This window comes from Corvus kubaryi, unplaced genomic scaffold (assembly GCF_017639235.1).
Source record: "Corvus kubaryi isolate FWS band 111438036 unplaced genomic scaffold, C.kubaryi_AGA036_p1.0 37398, whole genome shotgun sequence".
NCBI lineage: Eukaryota > Metazoa > Chordata > Aves > Passeriformes > Corvidae > Corvus > Corvus kubaryi.
This window is the reverse complement of record NW_024581137.1, coordinates 29,714,616-29,735,650: the sequence shown is the minus strand read 5'-3', so window position 1 is coordinate 29,735,650 and position 21,035 is coordinate 29,714,616. Positions and strand designations below refer to the sequence as shown.

At 39.9% G+C, this 21,035-nt stretch overlaps 1 protein-coding gene across 5 annotated transcripts in view; it reads right to left on the bottom strand.

The window, feature by feature from the left end:
- Window positions 1–9,959, bottom strand: part of CRPPA (CDP-L-ribitol pyrophosphorylase A) — a 111,349-nt gene extending 101,390 nt beyond the window's left edge. For 3 of the 5 annotated variants that reach the window (XR_006018545.1, XM_042043539.1, XM_042043541.1), the window contains exons 1-2: window positions 9,743–9,959; window positions 2,605–2,884 (exon numbers count right to left, since the gene is read on the bottom strand). Coding sequence is in view for 4 of the 5 variants with exons in the window: in XM_042043539.1 (XP_041899473.1) it covers window positions 2,605–2,884; window positions 9,743–9,903 (441 nt within the window). In the remaining variant the exon portion in view is untranslated. Of the gene's footprint in view, window positions 1–2,604; window positions 2,885–9,146; window positions 9,662–9,742 lie in introns of those variants that run through there. The other 2 variants (XM_042043538.1, XM_042043540.1) reach the window with 2 other exon arrangements.
- Window positions 9,960–21,035: the final 11,076 nt, after the last annotated feature.

Below are 21,035 nucleotides of genomic sequence, written 5' to 3'. Positions count from 1 at the left end.
GCTGGAACAGGTCCATGGCTTCAGGATGGCCGTGGCCCGGCCCGGCCTGGCCCAAGCAGGGCCTGGCCAGGCCCACTGGGCCCTGCTCGGGCCCTGCAGCCACCTGTCCCAGCGCCGGAAACGAGAGAGAGCTTGGAGGGGGAGTTTGCCTATTCTTAAATGTGGATCACAGAGGTGATCACAACTTTAAGTGGCTTAGAGAATTGTCCATATTCAAACTGGCCAGCTGATAGGTTCTATCAGTTCCCAGAGGAAACTGTAAGCACCCCTTAGCAAGGACGTCCCTTCCGGGACTATGCTTGCTAACCTATGACACAGACATATAACAATACAGCATTACCCCTATTAACACAAGTCATTCAATATGATGTTTCTGCCAGGTTCTGTACCTTTCTACATAACGCAAGAGGAAGTAATTACTTTTTGTACTGAAAGATTGAAGAACTGACATCCTTTTAGATATGCAAAGAATTTGACCATAGGAAGAACTAAACATGATAGCTGCTCTTGATCAATTTTTTTTCTGATATTCAAAACCATGCATACGAGTTTTGAGAAAAGTCCTAGCTTTCCATTTAGTTTCTCAGAATTCTGTAGTTCTCAAGTGGAGACAGCCACCTGTCTCTGGGAAGGTGGTTTTCCAATTTGTTATATAAAATGGAATTCTCATGTTCCTTAATTCCATTACTTTGCCAGGTAGCATCAATAGCACCCAGCTCTCAGAGATTTAGACCACACATCTCTCTGAAGGCCCAGCCTTACTGAATTCAGTGGATCTAAGCCAACACAGAAAGCCACCACAGAGCAAAGGAATACCACACACATTTCAGACAAACATTATACAGTGGAAAAGACTATTACACATGTACACAATCACCTTTTTGAGATCAAATGAAACTTCAGTGATCTAGGTAAGGAAATATTTACCAGTCAGAAGTTCAGATGAACTAGAGTACATGGACGTGAGAAGGTCAATGGAGATTACCTTGGTTCCCCCTACATTTTTACTGAAAATACCTTACCTTTCTTTTAAAAAGAAAACCAGGAGAAAATATTGCATTAAAATCACAAAACTTTCAAGAAAAAAGTGAACAAGTTAAACACAAATTCAAATGAGATATGATATACCTTAACATGCAAAGACAACACAAACACATTCAGGAAAGTTATTCTCATTTCAACCCAAAACCAGTACAATTACCTCCATTCTTCTACCACTCTCAAAGAATCACATTTAAAACTGATTTACAAAGAGGATTTATTTAAAGTCTTTGGCAGAGAATCAATTCTGGAATGCTATTTTATATGAGAAAGGTCAAAAACCTTGTTAAAATTCAAACAGAATTTAAGTTTTAATGACTGGAAACTTATGTTCTGTATCACTGAAAACTATAGTGCAGAGTTTATATTTTATTGCCATTTCTTACTGAGCCTATCTACAAAACTACAGGCCTACTAGGAAGAGGCTCAATATATTTAGATTTCCAACAGAGTGTTCCGAGAGGCTTGACATAATCCAATTTTCATAATAAAAATTTTAAAAAGCTATACATTGCCCTCCCACACTATGAACTTTCAAAAAAAAGTGTAGGAGCACTAAGGAAACACCACGGTTCATTCTTCAGACTCATTATTCCACTGTCAAAATTGTGAACCACCTGTCAATTAGCTTATCTTTCACCGCATTTTCTGGAAAAGACAAGCGGTGGTACATTTTCCTAGTTTTCTAGTACCCAAACAATCTGTTATCACTAATGACTTCTACCTCAAGCCATGTCCTTGAAGCAGGGAAGCATTATGCTATCTTATTCAAGAACTTCAAGAACAAATTAAAATAGCAAATTTTGCAAACAAGCCTGTGGCTTAGCTGTGATTTCTTACATCTCTGACTTAGCCAGTTTATCTAACAGTTCCTCCTGTTGCTGGTACATGCCTCTCCTACCCTTCTACTTGCGTAACACAACTTCTATCAACTCTTCTCCTTCATATTTCACTTACTTTCTCAGAAATCTTTTTAGTTTCTATGAGTAATCCCAGTCCTCAGATGCAGTGATAAACAGAAGAATATCCAACCTACAGCTGGAGGCTTCCTACTTACCAGCAGTTTGCAATGCTCACAGGTTCTAAAACAACTTAGCATTAATACAGAGACAGTTTTCTTGCTGCTTATTCAGGATTTGCATATAAGTTTGAGACGAAAACACAAAGCTTACAAGTCAACCAATGCAGTACACTCTTTGGCTATATTAGTAATCACTAACAGAACTGCTCTAGCATTAGGTGATAATTCTGCATGGAAAAAAAGGTAAACTATCATTACATAATCTACCTTTCAACTAACAAATTGCTGATTAATTCAATCTCTCACTGACAGTCTCTATGGCAATAATTATTCCCTGTAGCAAAATAATACCTGCGGCATTTAAAAATGTCAACCTCCCCCACCTGACTTCTCTGCATAATAGGGAACCTGGATCTGTTCTACTTAGGAAAAACCCATCACACATTAATAAAATTGCTAGAAAATTCCTTATTTATCAATCATTATTTAGTGCTGTACAGTATAAAGCACATTGCAGAGTTGCATTGCTGTATAGTACATACCCCATGTTCTTTAGCAGCCATAACCACTTTTGCAACAATATCTTCTTCAACAAAAGGCCTCACAGCATCATGGATAATCACTACTTCTGGCTTCTGGAGCAAATGGCTGGAAAATTCATTCTCTGCAAATACTTTCAGTCCGTTGAATATTGACCGGTGACGAGTTATTCCACCTTTTACTACTGTAACTTTTTTGTGGCCGTATTTTTCAATGATAGTCTTCATTGTTTCAGTATTTTCAGGAGAGACCACCACAATAACGTCAGATATCCAACTTATCCTAGAAAAACCAGTACAAAACCAGAGAAAGTAGATATGAATGACCAAATAAAAGTGGAGCTATATGAAACAAAGAAATTCATTACAACAAATATTCAAGGTGACTAAATAAAACATCTTTCAATATACTCAAATCCATGTTTTTGTACTCCACTCCTTAAGGGAGAGCTATAACAGATTTATACCAATAACACTGGAGTTCTGTGAAGGGACTTCCTTCCAACAACCACTTTGCAGAAGGGCACATTCTGATAACTCTTCAAAAGCCGTCAAAACATTTCTTACTCCAGCATCATTCCTAACTTTATGCAGAACTTCTAAATCAGTGACAGTTTGCTAATCAGTTTCTAATAAACTGGTAAATCCTGTGACCTGGAATACTCCACGTTCCAGTGAAGTACACAGTGTACAAGGGAATAAGACAATCAAGAAAAAGTCTGAAAAAAGATCATTATCAAGACAGGCATGAGCAGTAATTGACAGAATGGAGGTGAATGAAAACTGTAACACTTTAATATTGACAGGAAACATTATACTGGTAGTTTGAAAAAAATACATATATTTATAAACACAAAGGTTTCTGCTTTAGGAAGCTAGAAAAATGTAAAAACATAGCTGTGCTAGTTAAGAATATCATATCAAAAGTACATTTTTAGAGATCTCCAAGATTTTACTGTTGGTATCAGTCGAGCTCTACAACTGAGGGGTTGTGTGGGAAGAAGTGGATGACCCACAGACCACAAGATTAAAACCAGTCACAACTGAAGCTAGGTTGAAATCATACTTCTGTCAAAGTATCTAGGAATACAAATTCTAGTCATATGTGGCATACTGTACTTCAAAACAACAGAAATACCGTAATTCAAATCCATTGTAGTGTCTTATTTTCTAAATGCCTATGTAGAGAACATAAAAAAAAAAAAAAACCTGTGTTCCCTTTCTGTTGTCTCCACAGATGGCAGAAGAGCTTTTTAGCAAGTCAGACAAGAAACTCATCAGATGAGCAATGATTTTAAAAAAAAAAATTACTATGTTAAAATTACCCATGGGTAGCTTACACATCCAACTATGGAGAGAGACAAGTACAACACACTGTCGCAAATAAAACTAGCAAAACTACTGAAACTAATTTTGCAGACACCAGCAGAACTAAGGTACTAAGAACTAAATATTTCCAGCTAGAAAAATCAGAGTAAGAAATTCACAGTTCAGAAATACACAGGCTCAAGATACTGATTTCTGCAATAACACATGAGTAGGCATTGCCTGGGAACTATCCTTACTTCAAAAGCGAAGTATCAGTGTTAGAACCAGTCCCTTAGAACTACATGTAACAACAGAGCATCTTCCACCTTATGTATGGAGAGGGGGGGTTGCAATTAGTAATACATGGAAAACTATTTCAACTAATTGTAAAATAACTATTTAAAATAAAGTGCTATTACCATTCTTCAAAAGAAAAATACTTGTCCTTATGTTCATTTTAGTATTAGCAAAGGCAGAAAATACAGCCAAACCAATATATTCTCAGCATTCTTTAAGTATTGAAGCTGCTCAAATGTAAAATCTGAAGTCATGTGATTTCAAGTTTCATTTCAACTTGTCACTCACCACAGGTCCATCAAAAGGTTTAAAAATCTCTCATATGATTTCTGGCATACATTTAGCTACAAAATGTAGCACTTCTGCATGACTTTAGCTTGGAACTAGGGCAAATTAACTGGATTCATCTCAGTTCTTCTTTTAAATACTGAGAGTCAGTCATTTAAACAAAGCAAAATTCAAGAAGAGCTATTTCACACTAAATGAGAACAAGAGCTCTGCACTTCTATTTCCAGAAAGACTGTAGCCTTACACAGTACCCAGAAACTGGACGGTCTGCACAGTCACTGTGACTGTGTAAGAAGAGCACTGACATTGCCCTTTCTGGAGTTAAATGAAACAGTTTATGAGGCAACTGGGTAGTAGTACACAGCATCTTCTGAGAAGAGGGGAAGAGAACACAAGTACTGGCCAGCCTGTGATAAATCTCTACACAGAGGGGTGGAATGGCTCAAGGCCTCCAGTGGTACAATACACCAAAAAGTGACAGGATGCGGTCACAGCTCCACCCTGTGTCTGCATAAACACATTTGTAAACTTGAGTATGTCCTCCTTAAACTCATTCCGGACCCACATTCTGTAATTAGAGCTGGGATTTAGGGATGTAACATATTCATGTAAGAGCATAAGCATATCCTCTAGATTGACTACATACAGAACAGCTTAGGTTTTGTCCCACTAAAACTCATGGAAAGTACTAATCCAGTAAAGTATGCCACAAATCTTAATAAATGAGAGCTGTGCACCACACAGGTTGCTTGCTCTTCCGAAGATCTGCTTATGGAAATGTCGCAAAATGTTTTAAAGAACTAGAAAGATATCAGCATACACTCAATCTGGCAGTAAATGAATCTTATTTCTCTCCCTCAATTTGTCATATCCTTTCGTTTAGAAAGATTTCATACTAAAATAATAACCTACGCAGGACCTGCTCAAATACAATTTAAAGACACAATTTCAATTTTATAACTGTAATATTGGATCAAGCTTCAGAAAGAATCAGCACAACACATGAAAAAGATCACCATGCTGTACCCCAACGTGCTTTAACAACACACAATTCTAGTGCTTCCAATACACCACAGGCTGTGGTTCCAAAGTGGAGAATCAAGTCTGACCAAATGAAGCAAAATGACAAGTCCAGTTACAATCACTTTACAACTGCCTTGGGAGGACCCCAATACTAGCAGAAAGCAAACAGTGAGGCAGAAAAGGACTATATGTTTGTTTCCTGCAGCTATCCTTCTTGTCATCACCTACAGACAGATTTATTGCCTAGTAGAAAATAGTACTGTTCCATTAAATTTCAAACAAAGTACAAACACTTACACTAGCTGAGTTAGAACTGAAAGTAGAGGAGCTCATTAACTCAGCAACAGATTAAGCTATTACTTGAAAACACAGGCTGCAGAGGAAGTGAAATAAACCCACTTTGAAACTGTATCACCTAAAGGGCATGCTGAAGTCCAAATGTGACCCAGGTTTAACCCTCTATCAGTTTACTCGCATAGAAACCAGTGCTGAAATCTGACATAAGGCTTAAATACACTCCATCTCCTGCAACAAACTATTCAATATAATCTACTGAGACCAGCAAAACAAGGCCAGAACCAGGCAGTTACTGCTGAGATGGCTTTAGCAGTGTTAGACGGGATCTTTCACTGCCACAGAAACTTTCACAGGTGCAAGATAAATCATTATATTACTTTTGCTAACCTTATCAAAAAACAAATGAGAAAAAGAAGTATCAAGAACAAAATGCATTTGCAGAATGCAAGCATAACTTCTTTTTGCTCCATAACAGCTTTGTTATGAATTTATTGACATATGAAAAAATATATTAATACAAATATATCTCTCACAGTACAAAAATGGAAGCAGGAAGCTTTTATGGTATATTAAGAAAGTTTGGAGGATCTCATATACAGAAGCCATCCAATGTTTTCCAGAAATAAAATGCTCCCTATGAGTCAGACATGATAAAAAAGAGACCTCCATAAATTTGCTATAACTATTTTTTGCTCATAAGCTATTTCAAAAATAAGCTTATGATAATGGAACAAAAGGAACTATCAGCGTAGAGGCATTTAACAAAACTGTAATTGTGTGACCTATAGAGCCAGTGAATATGCATCAATGGAGAAAAATACTTGGCAAATAAACTATGCAAGACACTTCCAAAGAGGTGCTCCTTTGGGAGGTTCCCCAGGGGACTTAAAAGACATCCACCTGTTTTGAGATACTACAATAAAGTAATAAACAAAGCTGCCTGAAACCTCTATGAAAAATTTTAATTCTGCCAGTGAAGATATTAACTCTGCTTTTCCTCTTTTATAACTACTCACTGTACTTTCAACAACTGGTGAAATATGAGCACAGCAAGAATAGCAACAGCATATTTGTTCCATAATGATTTTAAAAATCAGTCTTTACCTTAGTTTGTTTTCCTCTCTGTAGCTTTAGTAAAATATGCATGCACATGTGCATACAGAGCTAGGATTCCTCCCTGTCTCAGAAAAGGAACTGAAAAAGTTCTATTCTAAACATACACACACACCAAAAAAAAAAAATCAAATGAAGAAAGAACTCTGATAGTTGCTACAGAAGCAAAAACAAGGAATGCCATTCTAAATCAGTTGAACTTGTTGCAAAAGCCTTGCATAGTTCAACAAAAGCAGCAACAAATCCAGTGGGAAAAAGAGACATTTAAGTTTTCTAACACACTTTAATTTTAGTCCGAAGGTAGGGCCTGACCTTCCTATCAGTGCCACTGCACTGGCAATTAAAACCAATGATTTTTCCTTACCCTAGTTCTGCTCACCTCCTCTTCCTCAGGGTATCATCTGTGACTATTATTGGCAGGCCAGTGTTCTACATGCTGTTATCCTATGCAACAGGATGCACTGCTTATTCATTCATGTCTGCCCTTGTCTCATCCGCCCATTTTTCCACATTGATATTCAGTCTCACTACTTGCAGCTGAACAGCATAAAAATCTTTTTCTACTGATCTTTAAAAACCACATGCAAAGCAGCTGCACATGGTTGAACTGTTCATGTATTTCATGTCTATACACTGCTACCTTTTTTTCAGATTTAAGGAAGCTCAAAAACAGCAGCAGTAGCTGAGATACTCAGTTCAGTTGAAGTTATTACAGACTAATGGGTCACCCATTCAATTACATCAGACATGAGAAGATAGAATCAAGCTAAACACAAAATCTGCCACTTCTGGGCAGATTATGGGATGAACTGCAGTTCCTCAATTTTACATTTCTGCGCTTACATTCGCACAAAGTAAGAACAAGGTACATCCTTTGCAGTTTCAGTGCCAGAAGTAAAAGTGTTGAGATGAAAATGAAAGCCATCCCAAGCTTTGGAGTACATCTGTTCCCAGCTGCTCATACACATCTATACCAGTCAACACTCTAACTCAGCAGAGGTGGCAGGAAGCTCTGCCTGCCAGAGCACTGGCAGCAGTTACTGCACTTCTAAGCAAAAGCATCAAGCTGTTACCTTCACAATCAACTTGGTTAAACTGTACAACTAGAAATCAACCTTCTAATTTTTTGCAGCTTTAGGACAAATATAATACTGTTGCTCAAAGTATGGCTATTTTCTCAGAGCTTACTGGCAGTAAAAATAGAGGTTTTTTTTTTTTTAGATGCATAACATTTCCTTCCCAAACCTCCCTCCGTTCTCCTTTCCAGGTCTCCAATACACTGAGTGAGGATATAATTCTTCTCTGTAGATTCCCATGACATTTTGGCAGAAATTACAGCTGTGGCAAGCTTTGGATTGGACTCTTTGCTTACTGATGTGCTTAGCTTTGCCACTGGCTACTCTTGAAAATTAAATAAAGAAAACAAGCAGTATTTCTTTCATAAAGTAACAAGTGACCTGAGGGAAGCCTCTCTGGGTGGGAATGGAAAAAGAGTCCCAATTTTGATGTTGTACAAGTTTCCATGTGTTAAGAACTTTGGGAGATGCTGGCAATTTTATTTCTTTCACCAATCTCCACTCCTCCCCATTTATTCTCTCTAAACTAAAGGTTTGTTTTCCTACAAGTTACTGCAACATATTCAGAATTCCCCTTGACACCCTGCTCCTACCTGCGGTGTTTCAAGTGACACTAGATACAAGACTTACATTATGTTAACATTTGACAATAATATATTAACTGTCAGTCACATGCCTAGAACTCAACAGCCTTATGAAAAGGAAAAGCCTGGCTGCTAAGAAATCCCATTACTTTAATACTTTGCTCCAACATAGAATCATAGAATGTTAAGGGTTGGAAGGTACCCTAAAGACCATTTAGCCCCAACCCCCCTGCCATGGGCAGGGACACCTCCCACTAGACCCGGTTGCTCAAGGCCCTATCCAGCCTGGCCTTGAACTCTACCGGGGTTTGGGCATCCACAACTCCCTGGGAAACCTGTTCCAATGCCTCACCATTCTCACACTAAAGAATTTCTTCCTAATATCTAACCTAAATTTCCCATCTTTCAATTTGTACCCATTACTCCTTGTGGTATCACTACAACATAAACATGGAAAAGTTACAAATGAAGCTTCACTCTACATAAGCCATCAGCTTCTAGTCCAACTATAACTTAAACATTCGTGCTTTAAACTTCCTGCTGATGCAAGGTATTTTACCATGGGCAACAGTGGAGTATAATGCAGTGCTGTACACCAGTGAATTCATTCATCCCATCATGAGGAGTAGATCATTTTTCGAGGCCTTTGGACATTATAAAGATCATCTCCAGTGGCAGTAGAGATCTCTTTTCAGGGCTGATGGATAATGCTATGACTGTCTCCAACAGCTGTGGTGGGCTCATAGCTCACCAAACCAGCCACTGTAGCTACACAAACCCTCGAGCTTCGAGGCTGAGGGGCCTCGAACAGATGATCTCCAGGAGCCAAGAAATGCGGCATACCCTCGAAGCATGGGCAGGGCTGGGGAAGGAGGGCGGAGAGCCACCCGAGATGGCGGCGCTGGAGCCAGGCTGGGGTGCGGGAAGTGCCAGCTCCCGCCCGGGACTTCCTCCCAGGTGAGGGGGCCTAGACACACCTCGTTCCCTGCCCGGTCTGACCGGGAGGGGAGGGACGGAGACACACCGCAACGCAAACTAGACCCGCCGGGGGTGCCAGGACCAGCGAGGACTGCCTGCGGACTCTCCGGTGCACGGCGAGGGCCGGCAGGAGCCCGCGGGACGCGGTCGGGAGCCGAGCGGCGCCGGGCTCGTTACCTCTCCATGGCCCGCACCGCGTAGCTGACGAGCGGCCTCCCCTGCACGGCGCAGAACTGCTTGGGGGTGGCACCGCCCAGGCGCTCCCCGCTCCCACCCGCCGGCAGCACGGCCGACACCGACACTCCGCCGGGCGCGGCGCCGGGGCTGCCGAGCTCCATCTGCGCTGGGCCCGGCGGCGGCTCCGCTCCGCGCCCCCCGCGGCAGGAACAGCGCAACTGCCCGCCCGCCTGCTTTATTCGCCCACGACGTCCGCGATCCAAAGAATCCAGCGCCCGCCCGCCCCCGGCGCGCACCGGGCCCTACCGCTCGCCCCCCCCCCCCCCCCCGCACTACGCAAGCCCCCGCAGAAGCTCCCCCAGCCCCAGCAGCCCCGCGGGAACGACCGGGCCGCAGCGGGGAGCGCCCGGGGCAGCACGACACGGCCATAGCGGGCACACAGGGACACCGCCCGGGCACCGCCGCCATGAGCCCTTTAAATGCCGGGGGCGGGGCGGGGCCGCACTGAGGGGCGGGGGAGGCGCGTCCCGCCTGTCCCGCCAGGAGCCGCGGAACGGGGCGGGGGGGTCTTGGCCCGGTGAGGAGATGAACGCCGCGCGTGTGGCGCCGGGGGAAAAGCGGGCTGAACCGTGGGCCTTGCCTCTGCGTGAGAGCCCGAGAGGCTGTCTGGGGCCACCTGCTGAAACGTGGTGGTTGTTTCCGCTCCTCCTAGGAGAGGGAGATTGGAATAGCATCATATTGGAATTCTTAAGGTTGGAAGACCTCGTAAGTCATTGAGTCCAATCGTTAACCCAGCGTGTCTGTAATCACTGTTAAACTACATTTCCCAAGTGCTGCATGCACACAACGTTTTAAACACTTCCAGGGATAGCGACTTCACTATTTCCCTGGGCAGCCTGTCCCAGTGTCAGCCCTTTCAGTGAAGAAATTTTTGCTAATATCCAACATAAACCTCCCCTGGTGCAACTTGAGGCTATTTCCTTTTGTTCTGTCCCTTGCTACCTGGGAGAAGAGACTGAGCCCCACCTGAGTGCAGCCTCTTTTCAGGGAGTTATAGAGAGCAATAAGGTCTCCCCTGGGCCTCATTTTCTCCAAGCTACACAACCCCAGCTCCCTCAGCTGCTCCTCATAGGACTTGTGCTCCAGACCCTTCCCTAGCCCCATTGCCTCTCTCTGGACATGCTCAGGCACCTCAATATCTTTTTTGAAGTGAGGGGCCCAAAACTGGACACAGCACTCAAGGTGTGGCCTCACCAGTGCCAAGTACAGCAAAACCACCAGTTTTCTGGTCCTGCTGGCCGCACTATTTCTGATACAAGCCAGGATGCCATTGGCCTTCTTGGCCACCTGGCTCTTGTTCAGCCACTATCAACCAGCATCCACAGGTAAAACATAGCAGTAGTCAATTCACTGGCAGGAACTGGGGTGTTCCAGCTCATCTCATGGTGTTACTGTAAGCAGTGATGGCTGAGACATGTTGTTCGGAAAATTCCCAGGGCTGATACCCATTAAATGGCAGGGGAGACACAGTCTGGTGATAACCTCAGTGAGGTGGCAGGTCTCAGGGCAAGCCAGGAAGGCGAGCCAGTGAGTGCGAGTCAAGGTCAGGAAGGCATCAGACCAGGTGCAGACACAGGGGACCAACAGTAAAGACTGCTTAAAAGTAGCTCCCAAAGCAAAACGAGGAAAGGACAGTTGAGAAGAGGGTTGCTTCTAGCTTTTTTCATAACAGCTCTTACTAGTGGAAGAGCTGAGTTTGCACTTTTCAAGTTAGATGCTTTAACTCAGTCATCCAAGCTTGAAGGTGGATGCCGTCAGGGCCCTGGCCTATGCCTCTTTGACATTATTTCAGGGAAAATTCAGTGTCTTATATGCAGGCTATCCTAAGATGACCAAATTCTTTAGAGTCTGCACAATTTCTTTATGTCTTTGAGAAGATAGCTTATTTACAGCTTTTCAGGTTTCTTTTAGCTGTGTTAAGAGCAGTCTAAGAAAAACACAGAGACCTTTCTGAGGAGTAAGTCTGATCAAAAGAGCAGCATGAAAGTTTATGTGCCAGCTGGGCTGCTTTGTCAGTGCCAGCTGTGGACTGGGGTAAAATGATAACAGGCTTGCAGAGGCATCATAAGTAGGAGTCATACAACAGGAGGCAAGTCATCCTTCCCAGCAAAGACAAGACTTCACAGGTATTCTTGATACCTGCAGTAGTAGGAAAGTCATGGACAACCACAGGCACTTTACATGCAGAGGTGTCTTGACAATTCTGGCAGTGAGCAAAAATCACATCAACTTGTACCATGCAGTGAAACATGAGAGGGACTAATGTCAGACATTTTGAATGCAAACATACAGGTGAGCCTTCTAGATAATGATGTCTCAAAAGCTTCTGTAAGGAACAAATATATTATGGGTATTGAAAAGGGGCATGTATACAAGAGGAAAATGTATGACTTATACAGATTGCTGAAAAACTTTTGGAATTGAGACTTTTCACCAGAGAAGGAATTAGCTAGAAATTGAACTGCCTTCCTCCCAGCAAGTGTTGGTCTCATTGTCTTCAGGACAGTTTAGCATGTGGGATTTTTTTTTTAAACCCATTGGCTCAGCAACTATATTAAACTGTTTATGTTCTTTTTCATCAGGTCTTTTATTTTCTTTTCTTGGAAAGTATTTCACTACCTGATTTCTGACTGATGTCATGTATTTTTGTGTTGTCTCTTTTCGGGACTTGACAAGTTTGTACTGTGAGTCAGCATCACTTCACTATTATTAGATGCCCAAAATTAATTTTTCTTCTCAAGCTAGGCACCTCCAGTATCCACAGTCATCTTGGATTCTAATCTTTTCTTGCAGCAGTTCTATACAAATGCATTCATGGCACCTTATTCTGCAGCATTCCCACTTTTTCATTTTTTTCAGTGTAACAGATATTCTGAATTCCTGTCTCAGATCTTCATGTTTTCATTCATAAAGGCCACACCTCTTGTTTGCCTTTCTATAAGGAACAAAATAAGTTCTGTTTAGTTCCATGGCTTCTCACACTGTACATGAGTTCTGAGGGGTAGGTAAGTAAGACATTACCAAACACCAAAACAGCTTTCAGAACTATTTCCCCCCTCCTTCTTGACATTGTGGTTTTACATGTCTTCACCTACACCCACAATCTGTTGTGCCCAGCACCTTCTCTCTTGTCCAGCTAGTGTTTCCCCACTTCATTTCTTCATTAATATTAAGTTATTCTGTGAAGGAAGAAAGAGCATATGCCAATTTGGTTCTGTTCTTGTTCTGAAGTCCATGTTCCTTACTATGCTAGGGATATGAGACTTGATCAATCCAGCATAAATTATATTTGATGGATGGACTTTGATGGATGCGGACTTCAGTGTCATCAAATCTGTTGTATCTTATGGTGAGATTTTACAATCCAGCCAAAAAGCACTTTGAAGCTGCTTTTGGCTGCACTTGAACATTAAATGCTTCAGAAGGTTTCATGCTTTCCATAGTCCCTATGGAGTCAAAAGATTCTTGTCTGGTGTCGATAGCACCTGTTAGTTTTTCCAGAAGCCAGTCAGATTTTTGGGATGTTGGTTATACTTGTTACTGCTATTTCTCCTTGGTTTTTTTCTGTTTTCTTAGACAGGGATGTGGAAGGAAGAGCATATTTAACATTCTTATCCATTTATATTATGTTTTAACATGGGTTAAGAAAACTGGGATTTGGGGGGTTACATTGTTTTAATATTCATTTGTTAGTAACATGCAGTGAAGCACTTTGTGAATGCAGCAACATTTTGTGAATACATAATTTATCTTCTGTTCCATTCCATTATACATTTTGTATTGAATCAATCTAATATTTCAGTTGCTGTGCATATATATGCATGCTCATATTGGAGCATGCATATAACACTGGAAGTGGGTAAAATGTAAATTCACACATATTGGAAGAAAAATTTTGCACAGTTTTTGGTTGGATAAAAAGGGACAGAGGCAGCATTTACCTCAAAGCAAGTAAAGAGCAGGCTAATCCATCATTTCTGTGCAGGGGTATAACATCTGAAACCATAGTTGTAGTTTGCAATTATGCAGTAAATATGCCAATCATATGTTTGAAAAGAAAAGTGGTGGTTTTTTCTTTTTTTTTTTTTTTAATTGAAGAAAGAAGGTATGTACAAATTAGAATCAAATTACAGTAGTGAAATTCACCTGACAATTTGACTGCTGGGGGAAAAATCATCTGTTTCTATGACTGAAACTCATAATAGGGTTGTCAGAGAACATTAAGTTATGGGAGTGGTAGAAATCATTCTGGAAGGTTGTGGGAAAATTCGTGAAAGAATAAGATTTCTTAATTTAAAATTGCAGCTGAGTCTTCTGTAGATGTGGTATAAATTAACTGAGAAATTATCCTGTTTTCAAAGTAGTCTCTAAGCTCTTAAAGCATTTTATTTTTAATGCAGGCAAAATAAGATGAATTTGCCTTTTCCTGACAAGCAGCAAGGTTCACTATTGTGTGTTTTAAAGGAAAATGCATGCAATCAAGTTAAAGTAAATTGTAAAAGCAAAATTACAAAAAAATCCACAATATTTCCTACTGTGGAAGTGCAAGATCTCTAAAGGACAACATAAAACTAAAAGTGTTAAAAATCTGAGAGCCCTTCTTGAAACTAACATGGTATCTGTAGCATTCTGAGCAGTTGTGCAGGCTTTTAACCAGAATCTTGTGTTTGCAGGCTTGTATTTCACTAATTTTATCCAGATATATAGATTATTGCTTCATTGGTGGCAAGCCATAAAATGAACATCGAGAGCTGTAAGGAAGGAAGTGGAATACCAGTTCTCTTGAGACAGTTTTTCTTTTCAGGTAGGATAGCAGGCTTTGTTCTCCTGAAGTCACCAATAACTGTCTCTAATTATTGAAGTCACTGTTTACAGAAATAGACATAGGTTCTTTGCCTATCTAAAGAGATTAGAAAGTCCTCCAAAAGACAAAATTTCAGTTTTTATCTTGCATGTCTGTTGCTATGTGTAGCACTTTGCACAAGATCTCAAAGTGTTAGGCTTCACTGAAAGCATGGTTATTGTTTCCAGATATTTTATTTCCATTCTGATTGATCACTAGAAAAAATAATCGTGGGACAGTTTTATTTTATGCTCTTCACAATTTTCTAGTTGTTGCCTGAGTCTGAGTTCTGATCAGCCCTCCACGTGGTCCTTTTAGACTGACTTGCATCTTCACTATTTCAATCTTTGTTGCACAGCAGCTGCCTCAAAGTATTTGCTCACTGTGGTGACAGTGGTTTCCTTGTCAATATAGTATCATAGGGAACATAGAGCTTGAGGCAGTATAATAAGTAGGGCAATGTTGGAAAAGGCAAAAATATTTTCTCTCCAAAGCATATTTAACACCTTCAGGGAAATCTTATTGTATTTTCCATTAGCATACATTTATATTTGTATTTTTACAAATATAATTGCAAAGGGTTATTTCTTGCTCTGAGATTCTTTGATGAAAGATGCTATAGATATGTGGAATATTTAGATAAAGTTGTGCTATTGATTCGCTCCTATTGGTATATGGAACTGAGATCAAAACAGCAGGTACAGCAAGGGAGTTACACATATGCATAGCTTAAACGATGTAAATCAAATATCAAAGAGTGCTTACATACCTTATATACAGTGTGTGTAGAGCCACCTATAGATCAGAACCCTAAGGGAAATTCTAAGTGCTATTTCCTTCATAGGCAGTTCTGAAAAATATATTTTTTTAATAGTTGAAGTGTAAATAGAGAATATTAATGCTAGAAATGTAAAGGAAATGTGATCTTTGAACAAGAGGAGTGTTTTCATGCTTGCACGTCATTGTAGATACGTTGAAAAACATGCTTTGAGTTTCAAGTGTTGTATCCTATATGCTTTACATGTGCAAACCCCTTTGGCATTGTTTTACATGGTTTTGGTAGGTAAATTTCTGCTATGAATACTTGATACACAGAGGAAGCCTCTTGCTTGTGTTCTGTGCAAGTGCTAGGAAAAAATTGAATAACATTGAATTTCATGTTTGGCACACATTTAAAAGCTAAAATGTTACATTTCCCCTGAAGGGTTTATCCATTCTCTACCTGATAATCCTCTAGGCCTCTAGGATATGGAAGGTTATTTCAGGAGCTAATGAGCATTTTGTGTACACAAAGTAAAAGAATTTAAAGATAAGAGAATTACCCCATAGTAATCCAATAATTAATGAGAGTGAAATTCCCTGACTGCAGGAGAATTTGTGAAATTCAGAAAGGTTAACTATTTGAAAAAAGACTTCTATTGCTTTGGGGACTGCTTTGACAAGTAGATGATGAGATGGAGGCCTCATAATTCTTCAGAGGCCTTGTAATTTTTCATTAGAAATGGTGGACTAGTCTTAAACACTTGGCTCTGGAAGTCTCTTTGTAGATTCTAGGTGTCTTGGTCAGATGTTCAGTAATGCCAGGTTTGGGTAGGCCTGCCTGCTCAGCTTTAATGTCACCGTGTATTGTGCTGGTGTATAGGAGCTGTGGTTTAGGGTCTTTGGCTGTCAGAGTGCGTTGGATGGTGACACTAACAAAGATGTGCAAGTTGAGGGATGGAAATCCCTATGGCTGTTTTCCACTGTCACTGTGATGTAAGAGCAGGCACCAGCCATTAGGATAGTGCCCTATCATGTCAGTAAAAACAGTTACCTCTGAGGAAAGACTAATGGTAGTTTCCTTTTCCCAAGATGATTCAAAGCAGAGATAGTCTGTGAACTGGTTAAGTGAGTGGTGTTGAGCCACAGATGTCAAGTCACCAGTGATATAGAATGATGTAATGAAACATTAGAGAATATATAAGAGTTGAAGTTAGATTTGGAATAAAATTGGGATTTTCATGCTCTAAGTCTTTGTTTTAATTTTGGTATGTGTATATTATCACACTGTGTTTTATTCTTTACAATCTGCTGTGTTATTTCCATGGAATGTGTGTGAAGGAATATGAAACAATTCACCAAACTTCAAGTGATGGAGAGAATTAAATAACACCAAAGAAAATTTGCAGGTTTGGTATGCATAGGTGTACAAGCTTTACTATTTATTGCTACACTGAAAGCATTGTTTCTGCATCTCTTGTCATGTTTTAAACCATTAAAACCTTGCTGTAAGAATACCAGGAATGTTATTCATTAGCCCTATGTCTAAGGAATATAGATGAAGTCAGTTGCAAGTAGTTCTTTTTCTTCTCTACTTTTGATTTTTTAGTGATACTTTCTAACTCTTTTGGTAGTTGGTAAGGGAAGTGCCTTAAAAGAGCCTTGTGGAAAGGTTTGTGAATCCTTTTTCTCTTTCCAAACAGTTGCTTTATAGTGAGCAAAACATGCATGATGATAGTCCCTAAAAACAGTAGTCTTGTCCTAATCTTTTGCCTCATCCTTTGCTGACTTGTGCAGTTCTAGCATGAAAATGTCAGATTGGAAAGGGTCAATCCTTTGATCCTGTACAGTTTTTAGAAAGATCAAGGTTACAGATTTTTCCCAAGTGCAGCAATGTGGCTACCTGTCATCCAGCAATTATACAGAGACTCAGTTTGTTTAACGTACACCACTGAGCAACCATCAAAGGTTAACCATTTTCCAACATACTAACCTAGCTGGATGCAAACCAACTACTTAATGAAAAATGCTCTTTATCCTGCTCCTGTTTTTCTGAGTAATGCAGTCCAACTCATTTTACTTTAAAAAGTCTTCCTGGCACTTACCTGTGCCAATACACTTGTGTTTTTCATACGTTGTTTTCTTCAGTACTGAACACTTCAGAAAATGGATTTAAGAATGCATCCTTCGGGGGGTGGGTGTGTGTGTGTGTGTGTGTGTTGGAAACAAACTGTGGGACAAGTAACCTAAATACTGGAAAGAAACAAGCCTGGTCATTGTGACACCATGGGAAAGGGGATTCGATTTTGCTAGAGCCAGAAGTTTCAAAGGGAAGGGCAGAAACAAACAGATTTGCAAGGGACTGCATTATTTGAGTAGATAAAGGCTACCTACCACAAAGTGCTATGTTCTTAAGATTCAGACAGTGGCGTGAATGGTCTGTCTAATGCAGGTTTTTATGGAAGACATATGCCAAGAAGTATTTTAATTAAGCAAATAAAAATGGAAATCCTTAGTATTTACTTTATTCTTGGCAAAAGAGGTTGCAAATATTTTCTTCTGGGAGAGATGTCAAGATTCATAACTGATTACAAAAAGATCAAAAGAAAACGTGGGGACAGTAGTTGCAGAAAACCTAGAAGAGGTTTTATGGATAACTCACTAAGGTGTTTTTGATGGCATTGTTCACAAAATCAGATTACTGCAATTTTATACATATATATGGTATGTGATATATTTTATGAAGGTGGTAAGCAGGATTTTGAGCCAAATTCTTCAACAAGGAAGTCCAGGTGTGTGACAGATTGATAGCTTTCTAAGAAACCTGTACATGAATCTGGTCAGCTTAGGCAGTATTCATTCTCCGTAGAAGTAGGAGGCTGTGGTCACCCACCAGAAGATGTGAACAGTGCAGTGAAACATGCATTTCTGTAAAGATGGTAGATTCTTAAGTCTCCCTGACTTCCCTGGTTCAGTGTGGAATGGTACAGACACACTGTGCTGTGCATTCTTCCCTTTGCATGGGAAGTGAAGACACAGAGACAGTCAGAAATGGTTTTTTGCCACGTGTATTTAGACTTGACAGTCTGCTACATCAGCAATGTTCATGGGCTATTGGGCTTGGCAATCTGCAGATGGAGCAAGTCTTTTGAAGTCTCATGAAAAGTTGTGAGGATCAGAAGAAAATGAAGGATGCACAGCACATGCCATCCTCCACATGCCATTTTGTTCTCTTCTAGACATACCCAGGTTCAGACATTTCAATATCTGAAAAAAAAGATGCAGTGCAGTGATACAACTAGTTCCCAGGTGCTATAAGCCGTTCTGGCTACTGTCCTAAAAATTGCAATAAAGATGCACAAAAGCAAAAGTTTCAGCAGGCTTTTTAGATGAAGGAAAGAAACAAACACCAAAAGCAAGTGTTCCTTGCTAAAACCAAAATTTTTGCAGCCTTACGTTTTAGAAACACTCAGACCTCTGTTCTCCATCCCAGCTTAATGGCCATAGGGAATCTAAAATGGCTTTCTCCAACCCATCCCAAAGTAAATGAATAAATAAATAAGCAAATAAGTAAAAGAATAATCTAACAAGCAACAGATGTTTAAACTTGCTTCAGCTACAATTAAAACAAAGTCTTTGTGCTACGGAGTGTTTTAAATCTTTCCATAGTCACTCCATTTCTCAGTGGCTGTTCTTGTGGTAGGGCTAGTACTTTTCTCCTTAGGCCCTCTCTCTCAAGTCTCCACTGTTTCATATAAAAGAGCTTTAACTGTGCCTGGATAGCTCTTCTTTAGCCAACCAAACATCAGACTTCACAGAATGGTTTATGCTTTTACTAAGTTGCTTTACAACTTCCTCACTAAGTCACTTCTCACCGGGGCTAACAAAACAAATCAAATGTGGAACTCCTAAGCCAAGTCAGAGCACTGCTTTTCCTCCCAGCACTCAAAATCAAAAAATAATGCATCCAGACAGTCTAAAAAGAGATTTAAAATGTTTATGTATCAAAAGCAAGTGTGCTGTAGTAATATAGTTCAGAACTGCTATGGGTTTAAACAATGAGACAATTATACACTAGTGTACTACCACTAGAATAGAGCAGGGGACAAGAAATAGACAAAGTGTTCAAAACATTTTTGAGTGGTTTAGTATTTTTTACTTAAGCGGATGGTAGTAAAAATCACTCTTTGACAGGAGTTATCATTGCAGGTTAGTAAACAGAACTGTATTATTCTTTCAGGGGATTTTGATTTAGGCTTCTTTTCTGATAGCTGACTTCTTTCTTTAAATTTTATTTTCCATTACATTCAAGAAGTACCATATTTCATAAACATCCCTATTAAAGAAGTTGTCCAGATTTTCATTTCTATTTCATTTCTATTAATTTGTGGTAGTAATGAAGGATTAAGAAGGCCTGAACTTTAGGTAATATAACATTACCTCTTTCACCATCATATCAAGCCAAAGGGAGGTAAGAAAATGCAAACTCCCAAAATGGAGTTACAGCCCAGTGTTTCTAGAGAATTCTCTCAGCAATTAGTAGAGACAACTTATTTTCAGAGCATGTTGTTCCATAAGCATTAATTAAAAATGAAGAGTATTTTCTTGTCATGGAAGTACTGAGTAAGGTAGATTTTTGATTATTAACTCAGTGGTAGGCAATATCTCATGTAAATCACACTTTTCTAGTGTGTCAGCCCACATAACTCATAGAAGGAGTGAGCTGAAAGGCTGGATGTCTTTCAAAAAGATGCATGGGCAGGCTTTTTGTTGTGGGGGCGACGTTCAGGCAAAATTAACAAATCCAATGACAGAATGTCTGCTTAACTCATAAATCTCTAGAGAATTTTCAGGTTTAGCCTGGAGCGATGTTTATATGTATGTCAATGAACTTAAAATCAAAGCCCTTTGCCTACGGGAAAGGAAATGCATCATGAGAATAGGATACCTTCCAACTCTAAGGATTCCTTATAATTTTCAACTGAACACCTCCAGGTTAATACTGTAGCAACAGGACTCTCACAGTGGAATGTATTGAACAGTCCTTTCTTGATTAATGGTGTACTTCTTCAGGAAGGATATAAAGGTCAAGGTTAGAAGGACTAAAGTGATTTACTAGCAGAAATCTGTTAGGTATTTTGAAGGGTGTTATTCAAATGTCTGCTTTATTTCCAAACAAATAACTGAGCTTGGATTGGGTGGTTTTGATTCCAAGGCTGCTGGAGACAGCAATAGATTTGTTACTATTATTAAATAACTGAATAAATAAACTTCTCAAGGGCCTTTCTAGTCTAGATTGCAAATGTCAGGCCCTTACGACTTCCACAGTTGATAAATGTCTTAATGACACATACTATCTACTACTGCCTCTATGAAGTGTGCCTCTGAGTGCCTCCATGCTATCAAAACAATAAGCATCTGGCTAAGTCTGTTTCTAGTGATGTCTGAGGAAAATTGATTTCCACTCATTATAAAACAATTTACCCCTTAGCTGGGAGCAGATTTCATCAACTCAAAAGTAATGAAATAGTGATGGCAGATTAACAGATTATTTCTAATTTATTCACTTTTAGTTTTCTAAAGAAGCAAGTATGAGAAATTATAAAATTATTAGTTTCTTTTTTAGATGTT